General features: G+C 56.2%; 1 protein-coding gene across 2 annotated transcripts in view; it reads left to right on the top strand.

Moving 5' to 3' along the window:
* LOC110532877 (V-type proton ATPase subunit S1-like) overlaps positions 1–17,298 on the top strand; it is a 170,955-nt gene extending 153,657 nt beyond the window's left edge. For both annotated transcript variants that reach the window (XM_036989136.2, XM_036989134.2), the window contains exons 7-10: positions 15,964–16,121; positions 16,248–16,298; positions 16,381–16,618; positions 16,981–17,298. In XM_036989136.2, the coding sequence (XP_036845031.2) occupies positions 15,964–16,121; positions 16,248–16,298; positions 16,381–16,618; positions 16,981–17,190 (657 nt within the window). In that variant the 3' untranslated portion in view covers positions 17,191–17,298. The remainder of the gene's footprint in view (positions 1–15,963; positions 16,122–16,247; positions 16,299–16,380; positions 16,619–16,980) is intronic.
* Positions 17,299–18,086: the final 788 nt, after the last annotated feature.

The following is an 18,086-nucleotide window of genomic DNA, read 5'->3' as shown; positions in this document are numbered from 1 at the left end:
TAGGTGGTACTGCTGTAACGGGGTAACGGAGCAGTAGGTGGTACTGCTGTGACGGGGTAACGGAGCAGTAGGTGGTACTGCTGTAACGGAGTAGTAGGTGGTACTGCTGTAACGGGGTAAAGGAGCAGTAGGTGGTACTGCTGTAACGGGGTAGCGGAGCAGTAGGTGGTACTGCTGTAACGGGGTAACGGAGCAGTAGGTGGTACTGCTGTAACGGGGTAACGGAGCAGTAGGTGGTACTGCTGTAACGGGGTAACGGAGCAGTAGGTGGTACTGCTGTAACGGGTAACGGAGCAGTAGGTGGTACTGCTGTAGCGGGGTAACGGAGCAGTAGGTGGTACTGCTGTAACGGGGTAACGGAGCAGTAGGTGGTACTGCTGTAACGGGGTAACGGAGCAGTAGGTGGTACTGCTGTAACGGGGTAACGGAGCAGTAGGTGGTACTGCTGTGACGGGGTAACGGAGCAGTAGGTGGTACTGCTGTAACGGAGTAGTAGGTGGTACTGCTGTAACGGGGTAAAGGAGCAGTAGGTGGTACTGCTGTAACGGGGTAACGGAGTAGTAGGTGGTACTGCTGTGACGGGGTAACGGAGCAGTAGGTGGTACTGCTGTAACGGGGTAACGGAGCAGTAGGTTGTACTGCTCTAACGGGGTAACGGAGCAGTAGGTGGTACTGCTGTAACGGGGTAACGGAGCAGTAGGTGGTACTGCTGTAACGGGGTAACGGAGCAGTAGGTGGTACTACTGTAACGGAGCAGTAGGTGGTACTGCTGTGACGGGGTAACGGAGCAGTAGGTGGTACTGCTCTAACGGGGTAACGGAGCAGTAGGTGGTACTGCTGTGACGGGGTAACGGAGCAGTAGGTGGTACTGCTGTAACGGAGCAGTAGGTGGTACTGCTGTGACGGGGTAACGGAGCAGTAGGTGGTACTGCTGTAACAGGGTAACGGAGCAGTAGGTGGTGCTGCTGTAACGGGGTAACGGAGCAGTAGGTGGTACTGCTGTAACGGGGTAACGGAGCAGTATTTGGTGCTGCTGTAACGGGGTAACGGAGCAGTAGGTGGTGCTGCTGTAACGGAGCAGTAGGTGGTGCTGCTGTAACGGGGTAACGGAGCAGTAGGTGGTACTGCTCTAACGGGGTAACGGAGCAGTAGGTGGTACTGCTGTGACGGGGTAACGGAGCAGTAGGTGGTACTGCTGTAACGGAGCAGTAGGTGGTACTGCTGTGACGGGGTAACGGAGCAGTAGGTGGTACTGCTGTAACGGGGTAATGGAGCAGTAGGTGTTACTGCTGTAACGGAGCAGTAGGTGGTGCTGCTGTAACGGGGTAACGGAGCAGTAGGTGGTACTGCTGTAACGGGGTAACAGAGCAGTATGTGGTGCTGCTGTAACGGGGTAACGGAGCAGTAGGTGGTACTGCTGTAACGGGGTAACAGAGCAGTAGGTGGTACTGCTGTGACGGGGTAACAGACCAGTAGGTGGTACTGCTGTAACGGGGTAACGGAGCAGTAGGTGGTACTGCTGTAACGGGGTAACGGAGCAGTAGGTGGTACTGCTGTAACGGGGTAACGGAGCAGTAGGTGGTACTGCTGTAACGGGGTAACGGAGCAGTAGGTGGTACTGCTGTAACGGGGTAACGGAGCAGTGGGTGGTACTGCTGTAACGGGTAACGGAGCAGTAGGTGGTACTGCTATAGCGGGGTAACGGAGCAGTAGGTGGTACTGCTGTAACGGGGTAACGGAGCAGTAGGTGGTACTGCTGTAACGGGGTAACGGAGCAGTAGGTGGTACTGCTGTAACGGGGTAACGGAGCAGTAGGTGGTACTGCTGTGACGGGGTAACGGAGCAGTAGGTGGTACTGCTCTAACGGGGTAACGGAGCAGTAGGTGGTACTGCTGTGACGGGGTAACGGAGCAGTAGGTGGTACTGCTGTAACGGAGCAGTAGGTGGTACTGCTGTGACGGGGTAACGGAGCAGTAGGTGGTACTGCTGTAACGGGGTAATGGAGCAGTAGGTGTTACTGCTGTAACGGAGCAGTAGGTGGTGCTGCTGTAACGGGGTAACGGAGCAGTAGGTGGTACTGCTGTAACGGGGTAACTGAGCAGTATGTGGTGCTGCTGTAACGGGGTAACGGAGCAGTAGGTGGTACTGCTGTAACGGGGTAACAGAGCAGTAGGTGGTACTGCTGTGACGGGGTAACAGACCAGTAGGTGGTACTGCTGTAACGGGGTAACGGAGCAGTAGGTGGTACTGCTGTAACGGGGTAACGGAGCAGTAGGTGGTACTGCTGTAACGGGGTAACGGAGCAGTAGGTGGTACTGCTGTAACGGGGTAACGGAGCAGTAGGTGGTACTGCTGTAACGGGGTAACGGAGCAGTAGGTGGTACTGCTGTGACGGGGTAACGGAGCAGTAGGTGGTACTGCTGTAACGGAGTAGTAGGTGGTACTGCTGTAACGGGGTAAAGGAGCAGTAGGTGGTACTGCTGTAACGGGGTAACGGAGCAGTAGGTGGTACTGCTGTAACGGGGTAACGGAGCAGTAGGTGGTACTGCTGTAACGGGGTAACGGAGCAGTAGGTGGTACTGCTGTAACGGGGTAACGGAGCAGTAGGTGGTACTGCTGTAACGGGTAACGGAGCAGTAGGTGGTACTGCTGTAGCGGGGTAACGGAGCAGTAGGTGGTACTGCTGTAACGGGGTAACGGAGCAGTAGGTGGTACTGCTGTAACGGGGTAACGGAGCAGTAGGTGGTACTGCTGTAACGGGGTAACGGAGCAGTAGGTGGTACTGCTGTGACGGGGTAACGGAGCAGTAGGTGGTACTGCTGTAACGGAGTAGTAGGTGGTACTGCTGTAACGGGGTAAAGGAGCAGTAGGTGGTACTGCTGTAACGGGGTAACGGAGTAGTAGGTGGTACTGCTGTGACGGGGTAACGGAGCAGTAGGTGGTACTGCTGTAACGGGGTAACGGAGCAGTAGGTTGTACTGCTCTAACGGGGTAACGGAGCAGTAGGTGGTACTGCTGTAACGGGGTAACGGAGCAGTAGGTGGTACTACTGTAACGGAGCAGTAGGTGGTACTGCTGTGACGGGGTAACGGAGCAGTAGGTGGTACTGCTGTAACGGGGTAATGGAGCAGTAGGTGGTACTGCTGTAACGGAGCAGTAGGTGGTACTGCTGTGACGGGGTAACGGAGCAGTAGGTGGTAATGCTGTAACAGGGTAACGGAGCAGTAGGTGGTGCTGCTGTAACGGGGTAACGGAGCAGTAGGTGGTACTGCTGTAACGGGGTAACGGAGCAGTATTTGGTGCTGCTGTAACGGGGTAACGGAGCAGTAGGTGGTGCTGCTGTAACGGAGCAGTAGGTGGTGCTGCTGTAACGGGGTAACGGAGCAGTAGGTGGTACTGCTCTAACGGGGTAACGGAGCAGTAGGTGGTACTGCTGTAACGGGGTAATGGAGCAGTAGGTGTTACTGCTGTAACGGAGCAGTAGGTGGTGCTGCTGTAACGGGGTAACGGAGCATTAGGTGGTACTGCTGTAACGGGGTAACAGAGCAGTATGTGGTGCTGCTGTAACGGGGTAACGGAGCAGTAGGTGGTACTGCTGTAACGGGGTAACAGAGCAGTAGGTGGTACTGCTGTGACGGGGTAACAGACCAGTAGGTGGTACTGCTGTAACGGGGTAACGGAGCAGTAGGTGGTACTGCTGTAACGGGGTAACGGAGCAGTAGGTGGTACTGCTGTAACGGGGTAACGGAGCAGTAGGTGGTACTGCTGTAACGGGGTAACGGAGCAGTAGGTGGTACTGCTGTAACGGGGTAACGGAGCAGTGGGTGGTACTGCTGTAACGGGTAACGGAGCAGTAGGTGGTACTGCTATAGCGGGGTAACGGAGCAGTAGGTGGTACTGCTGTAACGGGGTAACGGAGCAGTAGGTGGTACTGCTGTAACGGGGTAACGGAGCAGTAGGTGGTACTGCTGTAACGGGGTAACGGAGCAGTAGGTGGTACTGCTGTGACGGGGTAACGGAGCAGTAGGTGGTACTGCTCTAACGGGGTAACGGAGCAGTAGGTGGTACTGCTGTGACGGGGTAACGGAGCAGTAGGTGGTACTGCTGTAACGGAGCAGTAGGTGGTACTGCTGTGACGGGGTAACGGAGCAGTAGGTGGTACTGCTGTAACGGGGTAATGGAGCAGTAGGTGTTACTGCTGTAACGGAGCAGTAGGTGGTGCTGCTGTAACGGGGTAACGGAGCAGTAGGTGGTACTGCTGTAACGGGGTAACAGAGCAGTATGTGGTGCTGCTGTAACGGGGTAACGGAGCAGTAGGTGGTACTGCTGTAACGGGGTAACAGAGCAGTAGGTGGTACTGCTGTGACGGGGTAACAGACCAGTAGGTGGTACTGCTGTAACGGGGTAACGGAGCAGTAGGTGGTACTGCTGTAACGGGGTAACGGAGCAGTGGGTGGTACTGCTGTAACGGGTAACGGAGCAGTAGGTGGTACTGCTGTAGCGGGGTAACGGAGCAGTAGGTGGTACTGCTGTAACGGGGTAACGGAGCAGTAGGTGGTACTGCTGTAACGGGGTAACGGAGCAGTAGGTGGTACTGCTGTGACGGGGTAACGGAGCAGTAGGTGGTACTGCTGTGACGGGGTAACGGAGCAGTAGGTGGTACTGCTGTAACGGAGTAGTAGGTGGTACTGCTGTAACGGGGTAAAGGAGCAGTAGGTGGTACTGCTGTAACGGGGTAACGGAGCAGTAGGTGGTACTGCTGTAACGGGGTAACGGAGCAGTAGGTGGTACTGCTGTAACGGGGTAACGGAGCAGTAGGTGGTACTGCTGTAACGGGTAACGGAGCAGTAGGTGGTACTGCTGTAGCGGGGTAACGGAGCAGTAGGTGGTACTGCTGTAACGGGGTAACGGAGCAGTAGGTGGTACTGCTGTAACGGGGTAACGGAGCAGTAGGTGGTACTGCTGTAACGGGGTAACGGAGCAGTAGGTGGTACTGCTGTGACGGGGTAACGGAGCAGTAGGTGGTACTGCTGTAACGGAGTAGTAGGTGGTACTGCTGTAACGGGGTAAAGGAGCAGTAGGTGGTACTGCTGTAACGGGGTAACGGAGCAGTAGGTTGTACTGCTCTAACGGGGTAACGGAGCAGTAGGTGGTACTGCTGTAACGGGGTAACGGAGCAGTAGGTGGTACTACTGTAACGGAGCAGTAGGTGGTACTGCTGTGACGGGGTAACGGAGCAGTAGGTGGTACTGCTGTAACGGGGTAATGGAGCAGTAGGTGGTACTGCTGTAACGGAGCAGTAGGTGGTACTGCTGTGACGGGGTAACGGAGCAGTAGGTGGTACTGCTGTAACGGAGCAGTAGGTGGTACTGCTGTGACGGGGTAACGGAGCAGTAGGTGGTACTGCTGTAACGGGGTAACGGAGCAGTAGGTGGTGCTGCTGTAACGGGGTAACGGAGCAGTAGGTGGTACTGCTGTGACGGGGTAACGGAGCAGTAGGTGGTACTGCTGTAACGGGGTAATGGAGCAGTAGGTGGTACTGCTGTAACGGAGCAGTAGGTGGTACTGCTGTGACGGAGTAACGGAGCAGTAGGTGGTGCTGCTGTAACGGGGTAACGGAGCAGTAGGTGGTGCTGCTGTAACGGGGTAACGGAGCAGTAGGTGGTACTGCTGTAACGGGGTAATGGAGCAGTAGGTGGTACTGCTGTAACGGAGCAGTAGGTGGTACTGCTGTGACGGGGTAACGGAGCAGTAGGTGGTACTGCTGTAACGGGGTAACGGAGCATTAGGTGGTACTGCTGTGACGGGGTAACGGAGCAGTAGGTGGTGCTGCTGTAACGGGGTAACGGAGCATTAGGTGGTACTGCTGTGACGGGGTAACGGAGCAGTAGGTGGTACTGCTGTAACGGGGTAACGGAGCAGTAGGTGGTGCTGCTGTAACGGGGTAACGGAGCAGTAGGTGGTACTGCTGTAACGGGGTAACGGAGCAGTAGGTGGTGCTGCTGTAACGGGATAACGGAGCAGTAGGTGGTACTGCTGTAACGGGGTAACGGAGCAGTAGGTGGTACTGCTGTAACGGGGTAACGGAGCAGTAGGTGGTGCTGCTGTAACGGGGTAACGGAGCAGTAGGTGGTACTGCTGTAACGGGGTAACGGAGCAGTAGGTGGTACTGCTGTAACGGGGTAACGGAGCAGTAGGTGGTACTGCTGTGACGGGGTAACGGAGCAGTAGGTGGTACTGCTGTAACGGAGCAGTAGGTGGTACTGCTGTGACGGGGTAACGGAGCAGTAGGTGGTACTGCTGTAACGGGGTAACGGAGCAGTAGGTGGTGCTGCTGTAACGGGGTAACGGAGCAGTAGGTGGTACTGCTGTAACGGGGTAATGGAGCAGTAGGTGGTACTGCTGTAACGGAGCAGTAGGTGGTACTGCTGTGACGGAGTAACGGAGCAGTAGGTGGTACTGCTGTAACGGGGTAACGGAGCAGTAGGTGGTGCTGCTGTAACGGGGTAACGGAGCAGTAGGTGGTACTGCTGTAACGGGGTATTGGAGCAGTAGGTGGTACTGCTGTAACGGAGCAGTAGGTGGTACTGCTGTGACGGGGTAACGGAGCAGTAGGTGGTACTGCTGTAACGGGGTAACGGAGCATTAGGTGGTACTGCTGTGACGGGGTAACGGAGCAGTAGGTGGTGCTGCTGTAACGGGGTAACGGAGCATTAGGTGGTACTGCTGTGACGGGGTAACGGAGCAGTAGGTGGTACTGCTGTAACGGGGTAACGGAGCAGTAGGTGGTGCTGCTGTAACGGGGTAACGGAGCAGTAGGTGGTACTGCTGTAACGGGGTAACGGAGCAGTAGGTGGTGCTGCTGTAACGGGATAACGGAGCAGTAGGTGGTACTGCTGTAACGGGGTAACGGAGCAGTAGGTGGTACTGCTGTAACGGGGTAACGGAGCAGTAGGTGGTGCTGCTGTAACGGGGTAACGGAGCAGTAGGTGGTACTGCTGTAACGGGGTAACGGAGCAGTAGGTGGTACTGCTGTAACGGGGTAACGGAGCAGTAGGTGGTACTGCTGTAACGGGGTAACGGAGCAGTAGGTGGTACTGCTGTGACGGGGTAACGGAGCAGTAGGTGGTACTGCTGTAACGGGGTAACGGAGCAGTAGGTGGTGCTGCTGTAACGGGGTAACGGAGCAGTAGGTGGTACTGCTGTAACGGGGTAACGGAGCAGTAGGTGGTACTGCTGTAACGGGGTAACGGAGCAGTAGGTGGTACTGCTGTAACGGGGTAACGGAGCAGTAGGTGGTACTGCTGTGACGGGGTAACGGAGCAGTAGGTGGTACTGCTGTAACGGAGTAGTAGGTGGTACTGCTGTAACGGGGTAAAGGAGCAGTAGGTGGTACTGCTGTAACGGAGTAACGGAGTAGTAGGTGGTACTGCTGTGACGTGGTAACGGAGCAGTAGGTGGTACTGCTGTAACGGGGTAACGGAGCAGTAGGTGGTACTGCTGTAACGGGGTAACGGAGTAGTAGGTGGTACTGCTGTAACGGGGTAACGGAGCAGTAGGTGGTACTGCTGTGACGGGGTAACGGAGCAGTAGGTGGTACTGCTGTAACAGGGTAACGGAGCAGTAGGTGGTGCTGCTGTAACGGGGTAACGGAGCAGTAGGTGGTACTGCTGTAACGGGGTAACGGAGCAGTATTTGGTGCTGCTGTAACGGGGTAACGGAGCAGTAGGTGGTGCTGCTGTAACGTAGCAGTAGGTGGTGCTGCTGTAACGGGGTAACGGAGCAGTAGGTGGTACTGCTGTGACGGGGTAACGGAGCAGTAGGTGGTACTGCTGTAACGGAGCAGTAGGTGGTACTGCTGTGACGGGGTAACGGAGCAGTAGGTGGTACTGCTGTAACGGGGTAATGGAGCAGTAGGTGTTACTGCTGTAACGGAGCAGTAGGTGGTGCTGCTGTAACGGGGTAACGGAGCAGTAGGTGGTACTGCTGTAACGGGGTAACAGAGCAGTATGTGGTGCTGCTGTAACGGGGTAACGGAGCAGTAGGTGGTACTGCTGTAACGGGGTAACAGAGCAGTAGGTGGTACTGCTGTGACGGGGTAACAGACCAGTAGGTGGTACTGCTGTAACGGGGTAACGGAGCAGTAGGTGGTACTGCTGTAACGGGGTAACGGAGCAGTAGGTGGTACTGCTGTAACGGGGTAACGGAGCAGTAGGTGGTACTGCTGTAACGGGATAACGGAGCAGTAGGTGGTACTGCTGTAACGGGGTAACGGAGCAGTAGGTGGTACTGCTGTAACGGGTAACGGAGCAGTAGGTGGTACTGCTGTAGCGGGGTAACGGAGCAGTAGGTGGTACTGCTGTAACGGGGTAACGGAGCAGTAGGTGGTACTGCTGTGACGGGGTAACGGAGCAGTAGGTGGTACTGCTGTAACGGAGTAGTAGGTGGTACTGCTGTAACGGGGTAAAGGAGCAGTAGGTGGTACTGCTGTAACGGGGTAACGGAGTAGTAGGTGGTACTGCTGTGACGGGGTAACGGAGCAGTAGGTGGTACTGCTGTAACGGGGTAACGGAGCAGTAGGTGGTACTGCTCTAACGGGGTAACGGAGCAGTAGGTGGTACTGCTGTAACGGGGTAACGGAGCAGTAGGTGGTACTACTGTAACGGAGCAGTAGGTGGTACTGCTGTGACGGGGTAACGGAGCAGTAGGTGGTACTGCTGTAACGGGGTAATGGAGCAGTAGGTGGTACTGCTGTAACGGAGCAGTAGGTGGTACTGCTGTGACGGGGTAACGGAGCAGTAGGTGGTACTGCTGTAACGGAGCAGTAGGTGGTACTGCTGTGACGGGGTAACGGAGCAGTAGGTGGTACTGCTGTAACGGGGTAATGGAGCAGTAGGTGGTACTGCTGTAACGGAGCAGTAGGTGGTACTGCTGTGACGGAGTAACGGAGCAGTAGGTGGTACTGCTGTAACGGGGTAACGGAGCAGTAGGTGGTGCTGCTGTAACGGGGTAACGGAGCAGTAGGTGGTGCTGCTGTAACGGGGTAACGGAGCAGTAGGTGGTACTGCTGTAACGGGGTAACGGAGCAGTAGGTGGTGCTGCTGTAACGGAGCAGTAGGTGGTGCTGCTGTAACGGGGTAACGGAGCAGTAGGTGGTACTGCTCTAACGGGGTAACGGAGCAGTAGGTGGTACTGCTGTGACGGGGTAACGGAGCAGTAGGTGGTACTGCTGTAACGGAGCAGTAGGTGGTACTGCTGTGACGGGGTAACGGAGCAGTAGGTGGTACTGCTGTAACGGGGTAATGGAGCAGTAGGTGGTACTGCTGTAACGGAGCAGTAGGTGGTACTGCTGTGACGGGGTAACGGAGCAGTAGGTGGTACTGCTGTAACGGAGCAGTAGGTGGTACTGCTGTGACGGGGTAACGGAGCAGTAGGTGGTACTGCTGTAACGGGGTAATGGAGCAGTAGGTGGTACTGCTGTAACGGAGCAGTAGGTGGTACTGCTGTGACGGAGTAACGGAGCAGTAGGTGGTACTGCTGTAACGGGGTAACGGAGCAGTAGGTGGTGCTGCTGTAACGGGGTAACGGAGCAGTAGGTGGTACTGCTGTAACGGGGTAACGGAGCAGTAGGTGGTGCTGCTGTAACGGGGTAACGGAGCAGTAGGTGGTACTGCTGTAACGGGGTAACGGAGCAGTAGGTGGTGCTGCTGTAACGGAGCAGTAGGTGGTGCTGCTGTAACGGGGTAACGGAGCAGTAGGTGGTACTGCTCTAACGGGGTAACGGAGCAGTAGGTGGTACTGCTGTGACGGGGTAACGGAGCAGTAGGTGGTACTGCTGTAACGGAGCAGTAGGTGGTACTGCTGTGACGGGGTAACGGAGCAGTAGGTGGTACTGCTGTAACGGGGTAATGGAGCAGTAGGTGGTACTGCTGTAACGGAGCAGTAGGTGGTACTGCTGTGACGGGGTAACGGAGCAGTAGGTGGTACTGCTGTAACGGGGTAACGGAGCAGTAGGTGGTACTGCTGTAACGGAGCAGTAGGTGGTACTGCTGTGACGGGGTAACGGAGCAGTAGGTGGTACTGCTGTAACGGGGTAATGGAGCAGTAGGTGTTACTGCTGTAACGGAGCAGTAGGTGGTGCTGCTGTAACGGGGTAACGGAGCAGTAGGTGGTACTGCTGTAACGGGGTAACAGAGCAGTATGTGGTGCTGCTGTAACGGGGTAACGGAGCAGTAGGTGGTACTGCTGTAACGGGGTAACAGAGCAGTAGGTGGTACTGCTGTGACGGGGTAACAGACCAGTAGGTGGTACTGCTGTAACGGGGTAACGGAGCAGTAGGTGGTACTGCTGTAACGGGGTAACGGAGCAGTAGGTGGTACTGCTGTAACGGGGTAACGGAGCAGTAGGTGGTACTGCTGTAACGGGATAACGGAGCAGTAGGTGGTACTGCTGTAACGGGGTAACGGAGCAGTAGGTGGTACTGCTGTAACGGGTAACGGAGCAGTAGGTGGTACTGCTGTAGCGGGGTAACGGAGCAGTAGGTGGTACTGCTGTAACGGGGTAACGGAGCAGTAGGTGGTACTGCTGTGACGGGGTAACGGAGCAGTAGGTGGTACTGCTGTAACGGAGTAGTAGGTGGTACTGCTGTAACGGGGTAAAGGAGCAGTAGGTGGTACTGCTGTAACGGGGTAACGGAGTAGTAGGTGGTACTGCTGTGACGGGGTAACGGAGCAGTAGGTGGTACTGCTGTAACGGGGTAACGGAGCAGTAGGTGGTACTGCTCTAACGGGGTAACGGAGCAGTAGGTGGTACTGCTGTAACGGGGTAACGGAGCAGTAGGTGGTACTGCTGTGACGGGGTAACGGAGCAGTAGGTGGAACTGCTGTAACGGGGTAATGGAGCAGTAGGTGGTACTGCTGTAACGGAGCAGTAGGTGGTACTGCTGTGACGGGGTAACGGAGCAGTAGGTGGTACTGCTGTAACGGAGCAGTAGGTGGTACTGCTGTGACGGAGCAGTAGGTGGTGCTGCTGTAACGGGGTAACGGAGCAGTAGGTGGTACTGCTCTAACGGGGTAACGGAGCAGTAGGTGGTACTGCTGTGACGGGGTAACGGAGCAGTAGGTGGTACTGCTGTAACGGAGCAGTAGGTGGTACTGCTGTGACGGGGTAACGGAGCAGTAGGTGGTACTGCTGTAACGGGGTAATGGAGCAGTAGGTGGTACTGCTGTAACGGAGCAGTAGGTGGTACTGCTGTGACGGGGTAACGGAGCAGTAGGTGGTACTGCTGTAACGGAGCAGTAGGTGGTACTGCTGTGACGGGGTAACGGAGCAGTAGGTGGTACTGCTGTAACGGGGTAATGGAGCAGTAGGTGGTACTGCTGTAACGGAGCAGTAGGTGGTACTGCTGTGACGGAGTAACGGAGCAGTAGGTGGTACTGCTGTAACGGGGTAACGGAGCAGTAGGTGGTGCTGCTGTAACGGGGTAACGGAGCAGTAGGTGGTACTGCTGTAACGGGGTAACGGAGCAGTAGGTGGTGCTGCTGTAACGGGGTAACGGAGCAGTAGGTGGTACTGCTGTAACGGGGTAACGGAGCAGTAGGTGGTGCTGCTGTAACGGAGCAGTAGGTGGTGCTGCTGTAACGGGGTAACGGAGCAGTAGGTGGTACTGCTCTAACGGGGTAACGGAGCAGTAGGTGGTACTGCTGTGACGGGGTAACGGAGCAGTAGGTGGTACTGCTGTAACGGAGCAGTAGGTGGTACTGCTGTGACGGGGTAACGGAGCAGTAGGTGGTACTGCTGTAACGGGGTAATGGAGCAGTAGGTGGTACTGCTGTAACGGAGCAGTAGGTGGTACTGCTGTGACGGGGTAACGGAGCAGTAGGTGGTACTGCTGTAACGGGGTAACGGAGCAGTAGGTGGTACTGCTGTAACGGGGTAACGGAGCAGTAGGTGGTACTGCTGTAACGGGGTAACGGAGCAGTAGGTGGTGCTGCTGTAACGGAGCAGTAGGTGGTGCTGCTGTAACGGGGTAACGGAGCAGTAGGTGGTACTGCTCTAACGGGGTAACGGAGCAGTAGGTGGTACTGCTGTGACGGGGTAACGGAGCAGTAGGTGGTACTGCTGTAACGGAGCAGTAGGTGGTACTGCTGTGACGGGGTAACGGAGCAGTAGGTGGTACTGCTGTAACGGGGTAATGGAGCAGTAGGTGGTACTGCTGTAACGGAGCAGTAGGTGGTACTGCTGTGACGGGGTAACGGAGCAGTAGGTGGTACTGCTGTAACGGGGTAACGGAGCAGTAGGTGGTGCTGCTGTAACGGGGTAACGGAGCAGTAGGTGGTACTGCTGTAACGGGGTAACGGAGCAGTAGGTGGTGCTGCTGTAACGGGGTAACGGAGCAGTAGGTGGTACTGCTGTAACGGGGTAACGGAGCAGTAGGTGGTGCTGCTGTAACGGAGCAGTAGGTGGTGCTGCTGTAACGGGGTAACGGAGCAGTAGGTGGTACTGCTGTAACGGGGTAACAGAGCAGTATGTGGTGCTGCTGTAACGGGGTAACGGAGCAGTAGGTGGTACTGCTGTAACGGGGTAACAGAGCAGTAGGTGGTACTGCTGTGACGGGGTAACAGAGCAGTAGGTGGTACTGCTGTAACGGGGTAACGGAGCAGTAGGTGGTACTGCTGTAACGGGGTAACGGAGCAGTAGGTGGTACTGCTGTAACGGGGTAACGGAGCAGTAGGTGGTACTGCTGTAACGGAGCAGTAGGTGGTACTGCTGTGTAGGGGTAACGGAGTAGTAGGTGGTACTGCTGTAACGGGGTAACGGAGCAGTAGGTGGTACTGCTGTAATGGGGTAACGGAGCAGTAGGTGGTACTGCTGTAACGGGGTAACGGAGCAGTAGGTGGTACTGCTGTAACGGGGTAATGGAGCAGTAGGTGGTACTGCTGTAACGGGGTAACGGAGCAGTAGGTGGTGCTGCTGTAACGGGGTTACGGAGCAGTAGGTGGTGCTGCTGTAACGGAGCAGTAGGTGGTGCTGCTGTAACGGGGTAACGGAGCAGTAGGTGGTACTGCTGTGACGGGGTAACGGAGCAGTAGGAGGTACTGCTGTAACGCGGTAACGGAGCAGTAGGTGGTACTGCTGCAACGGAGCAGTAGGTGGTACTGCTGTGACGGGGTAACGGAGCAGTAGGTGGTACTGCTGTAACGGGGTAACGGAGCAGTAGGTGGTGCTGCTGTAACGGAGCAGTAGGTGGTACTGCTGTAACGGGGTAACGGAGCAGTAGGTGGTGCTGCTGTAACGGGGTAACGGAGCAGTAGGTGGTGCTGCTGTAACGGGGTAACGGAGCAGTAGGTGGTACTGCTGTAACGGGGTAACGGAGCAGTAGGTGGTACTGCTGTAACGGGGTAACGGAGCAGTAGGTGGTGCTGCTGTAACGGGGTAACGGAGCAGTAGGTAGTACTGCTGTGACGGGGTAACGGAGCAGTAGGTGGTGCTGCTGTAACGGGGTAACGGAGCAGTAGGTGGTGCTGCTTAACGTAGCAGTAGGTGGTGCTGCTGTAACGGAGCAGTAGGTGGTGCTGCTGTAACGGAGCAGTAGGTGGTGCTGCTGTAACGGGGTAACGGAGCAGTAGGTGGTGCTGCCTTAACGGGGTAACGGAGCAGTAGGTGGTACTGCTGTAACAGGGTAACAGAGCAGTAGGTGGTGCTGCTGTAACAGGGTAACAGAGCAGTAGGTGGTGCTGCTGTAACGGGGTAACGCAGCAGTAGGTGGTGCTGCTGTAGCGGGGTAACGGAGCAGTAGGTGGTACTGCTGTGACGGGGTAACGTAGCAGTAGGTGGTACTGCTGTAACGGGGTAACGGAGCACTAGGTGGTGCTGCTGTAACGGGGTAACGGAGCAGTAGGTGGTACTGCTGTAACGGGGTAACGGAGCAGTAGGGTGGTGCTGCTGTAACGGGGTAACGGAGCAGTAGGTGGTACTGCTGTAACGGGGTAACGGAGCAGTAGGTGGTGCTGCTGTAACGGAGCAGTAGGTGGTGCTGCTGTAACGGGGTAACGGAGCAGTAGGTGGTACTGCTGTAACGGGGTAACAGAGCAGTATGTGGTGCTGCTGTAACGGGGTAACGGAGCAGTAGGTGGTACTGCTGTAACGGGGTAACAGAGCAGTAGGTGGTACTGCTGTGACGGGGTAACAGAGCAGTAGGTGGTACTGCTGTAACGGGGTAACGGAGCAGTAGGTGGTACTGCTGTAACGGGGTAACGGAGCAGTAGGTGGTACTGCTGTAACGGGGTAACGGAGCAGTAGGTGGTACTGCTGTAACGGAGCAGTAGGTGGTACTGCTGTGTAGGGGTAACGGAGTAGTAGGTGGTACTGCTGTAACGGGGTAACGGAGCAGTAGGTGGTACTGCTGTAATTGGGTAACGGAGCAGTAGGTGGTACTGCTGTAACGGGGTAACGGAGCAGTAGGTGGTACTGCTGTAACGGGGTAACGGAGCAGTAGGTGGTACTGCTGTAACGGGGTAACGGAGCAGTAGGTGGTGCTGCTGTAACGGGGTTACGGAGCAGTAGGTGGTGCTGCTGTAACGGGGTAACGGAGCAGTAGGTGGTACTGCTGTGACGGGGTAACGGAGCAGTAGGAGGTACTGCTGTAACGCGGTAACGGAGCAGTAGGTGGTACTGCTGCAACGGAGCAGTAGGTGGTACTGCTGTGACGGGGTAACGGAGCAGTAGGTGGTACTGCTGTAACGGGGTAACGGAGCAGTAGGTGGTGCTGCTGTAACGGAGCAGTAGGTGGTACTGCTGTAACGGGGTAACGGAGCAGTAGGTGGTGCTGCTGTAACGGGGTAACGGAGCAGTAGGTGGTGCTGCTGTAACGGAGCAGTAGGTGGTACTGCTGTAACGGGGTAACGGAGCAGTAGGTGGTACTGCTGTAACGGGGTAACGGAGCAGTAGGTGGTGCTGCTGTAACGGGGTAACGGAGCAGTAGGTAGTACTGCTGTGACGGGGTAACGGAGCAGTAGGTGGTGCTGCTGTAACGGGGTAACGGAGCAGTAGGTGGTGCTGCTTAACGTAGCAGTAGGTGGTGCTGCTGTAACGGAGCAGTAGGTGGTGCTGCTGTAACGGAGCAGTAGGTGGTGCTGCTGTAACGGGGTAACGGAGCAGTAGGTGGTGCTGCCTTAACGGGGTAACGGAGCAGTAGGTGGTACTGCTGTAACAGGGTAACAGAGCAGTAGGTGGTGCTGCTGTAACAGGGTAACAGAGCAGTAGGTGGTGCTGCTGTAACGGGGTAACGCAGCAGTAGGTGGTGCTGCTGTAGCGGGGTAACGGAGCAGTAGGTGGTGCTGCTGTAGCGGGGTAACGGAGCAGTAGGTGGTGCTGCTGTAACGGGGTAACGGAGCAGTAGGTGGTACTGCTGTAACAGGGTAACAGAGCAGTAGGTGGTGCTGCTGTAACAGGGTAACAGAGCAGTAGGTGGTGCTGCTGTAACGGAGCAGTAGGTGGTGCTGCTGTAACGGAGCAGTAGGTGGTTCTGCTGTAACGGGGTAACGGAGCAGTAGGTGGTACTGCTGTAACAGGGTAACAGAGCAGTAAGTGGTGCTGCTGTAACAGGGTAACAGAGCAGTAGGTGGTGCTGCTGTAACGGAGCAGTAAGTGGTGCTGCTGTAACGGGGTAACAGAGCAGTAGGTGGTACTGCTGTAACAGGGTACAGAGCAGTAGGTGGTGCTGCTGTAACAGGGTAACAGAGCAGTAGGTGGTGCTGCTGTAACAGGGTAACGGAGCAGTAGGTGGTGCTGCTGTAACGGAGCAGTAGGTGGTGCTGCTGTAACGGGGTAACAGAGCAGTAGAGAAGTTTAGCCTCATTTCATGCTCTTAGTTGTTGTGGCAGTCAGCCAGATACAGCTGTTTGCTTTGTGCTGATTCTACCTTTAAGAGATGAGGATTTATTTCTGATCTTCTCTCCCCAGGAGGGCGGAGCCGGCTGTATCATGCTGTGGGCGGAGAACCTGACCGTGAGCGTGCTCCGTGGTGGTCGCTGGGAACGACACGACCTCACCTCTCTGACCTTTGGAGAGGGCGTGACCCCTAGGCTCCAGGGCTCCCTCTGCAACCAATCACACTCCAGGTCAGGGGGTTTAGTGCTGGAACCATGGGAAGAGCAGCCTTGTTGAACGTGGGAATGATTGGGATGAATTATGTTGTAGTCGATTTTTCTTTTTAATAAAATATCTTTCTTTCATCTCTCTGTCAGTCTGGTTCTAAACTATGAGAATATCCTGGGACATCGCTCCTTCAAACTAGTGTGAGTTGACTGGAGACACACACACACACACACACACTGTTACAAACCAAGACATTTGAACTAATGTTGTGTGTGTCTCCAGGTTTGCCATGTCCCAGCGCCACTACAAGGTGTCAGCTCGCCGCTGGTTCACGCTAGACGCCGTGGAGATAGAATACGACGGTCAGAAAGCAACGTTTAACGGGAGCCGTAATGTGTACGCGCCGGCTGAGTACTCCTACCGCTGTCAGTCAGTTACTAACTTCAGATACCCCCTGCTGGTTCCGCGCACCTCCAAAGACCCTGCTAACCAGTGGAGGGTCTCCTTCACGGACTTCCAGGTAGGGTCTATGTTTCTGTGTTTGCAATGTGTCTGAAACCAGACGGTACAATACAAGCTGACCGTTGACACACTTTCTACTGTTGCTCTTTCTCCCACCCCCCTTCTATCACTCTCTCCCGTCTCCCCCCGTTCTCTCACCACCCCCCCCTCTCTCTCCCATGTCCTCTCTCTCTCTTCTCCCCCACCCCCCCTCTATCACTCTCTCCCGTCTCCCCTGTCTCTCTCACCACCCCCCTTCTATCACTCTCTCCTGTCTCCCCTCTCTCTCTCTCCCTATTCCTCCGTGCTCTTTCTCCCCTCTCTCTCTCTTCTCCCCCACCCCCCTCTATCACTCTCTCCCGTCTCCCCACCCCCCTCTAGATCCAGGGCTTCAACGTGGCAGGGGGAGAGTTCTCCTATGCCAGTGACTGTGCAGGGTTCTTCAGTCCTGGTATCTGGATGGGACTGCTCACCAGTCTACTGATGCTCATGGTCCTGACCTACGGCCTCCATATGATCATGCAGCTACACACCATGGACCGTTTTGATGACCCCAAGGGACCTGCTATCTCCGTACCACAGACTGACTAACACACATACCACAAGCAAATAATGCCCCAAACACACACACACCTTACACTACTTGTTGAGATCATTCCTTTAGTCACCATAGCAACCAGACCACTCAGCACATTAAAATTAATGGAATGAAGAAGGGGGATAGGGGCCGGAGGAGGGGGATAGGGGCCGGAGGAGGGGGATAGGGGCCGGAGGAGGGGGATAGGGACCGGAGGAGGGGGATAGGGACCGGAGGAGGGGGATAGGGGCCGGAGGAGGGGGATAGGGGAGGGGGATAGGGGCCAGGGGAGGGGGATAGGGGAGGGGATAGGGGCCGGAGGAGGGGGTATACGGGCCGGAGGAGGGGGATAGAGGCCGGAGGAGGGGGATAGGGGCCGGAGGAGGGGGATAGGGGCCGGAAGAGGGGTTTACGGGCCGGAGGAGGGGGATAGGGGCCGGAAGAGGGGGATAGGGGCCGGAGGAGGGGGATAGAGGCCGGAGGAGGGGGATAGAGGCCGGAGGAGGGGGGATAGGGGCCGGAGGAGGGGGGATAAGGGCCGGAGGAGGGGGGGGGATAGGGGCCGGAGGAGGGGGGGGAGTAGGGTCCAGAGGAGAGGGGGGAATAGGGTCCGGAGGAGGGGGGGAATAGGGTCCGGAGGAGGGGGGGGAATAGGTCCGGAGGAGGGGGGGGAATAGGGTCCGGAGGAGGGGGGGTAATAGGGTCAGGAGGAGGGGGGGAATAGGGGCCGGAGGGGGAATAGGGGCCGGAGGGGGAATAGGGGCCGGAGGAGGAGGGGGAATAGGGTCAGGAGGAGGGGGAATAGGGTCCGGAGGAGGGGGGGAATAGGGGCCGGAGGAGGAGGAGGGGGAATAGCGGCCGGAGGGGGAATAGGGTCCGGAGGAGGGGGGGAATAGGGTCCGGAGGAGGG

This window comes from Oncorhynchus mykiss, chromosome 9 (genome assembly GCF_057628025.1).
Source record: "Oncorhynchus mykiss isolate SJ-2025 chromosome 9, ASM5762802v1, whole genome shotgun sequence".
In the NCBI taxonomy this organism is placed as follows: domain Eukaryota; kingdom Metazoa; phylum Chordata; class Actinopteri; order Salmoniformes; family Salmonidae; genus Oncorhynchus; species Oncorhynchus mykiss.
The sequence above is the reverse complement of the archived record's forward strand: the minus strand, read 5'-3'. Positions and strand labels throughout refer to the sequence as shown.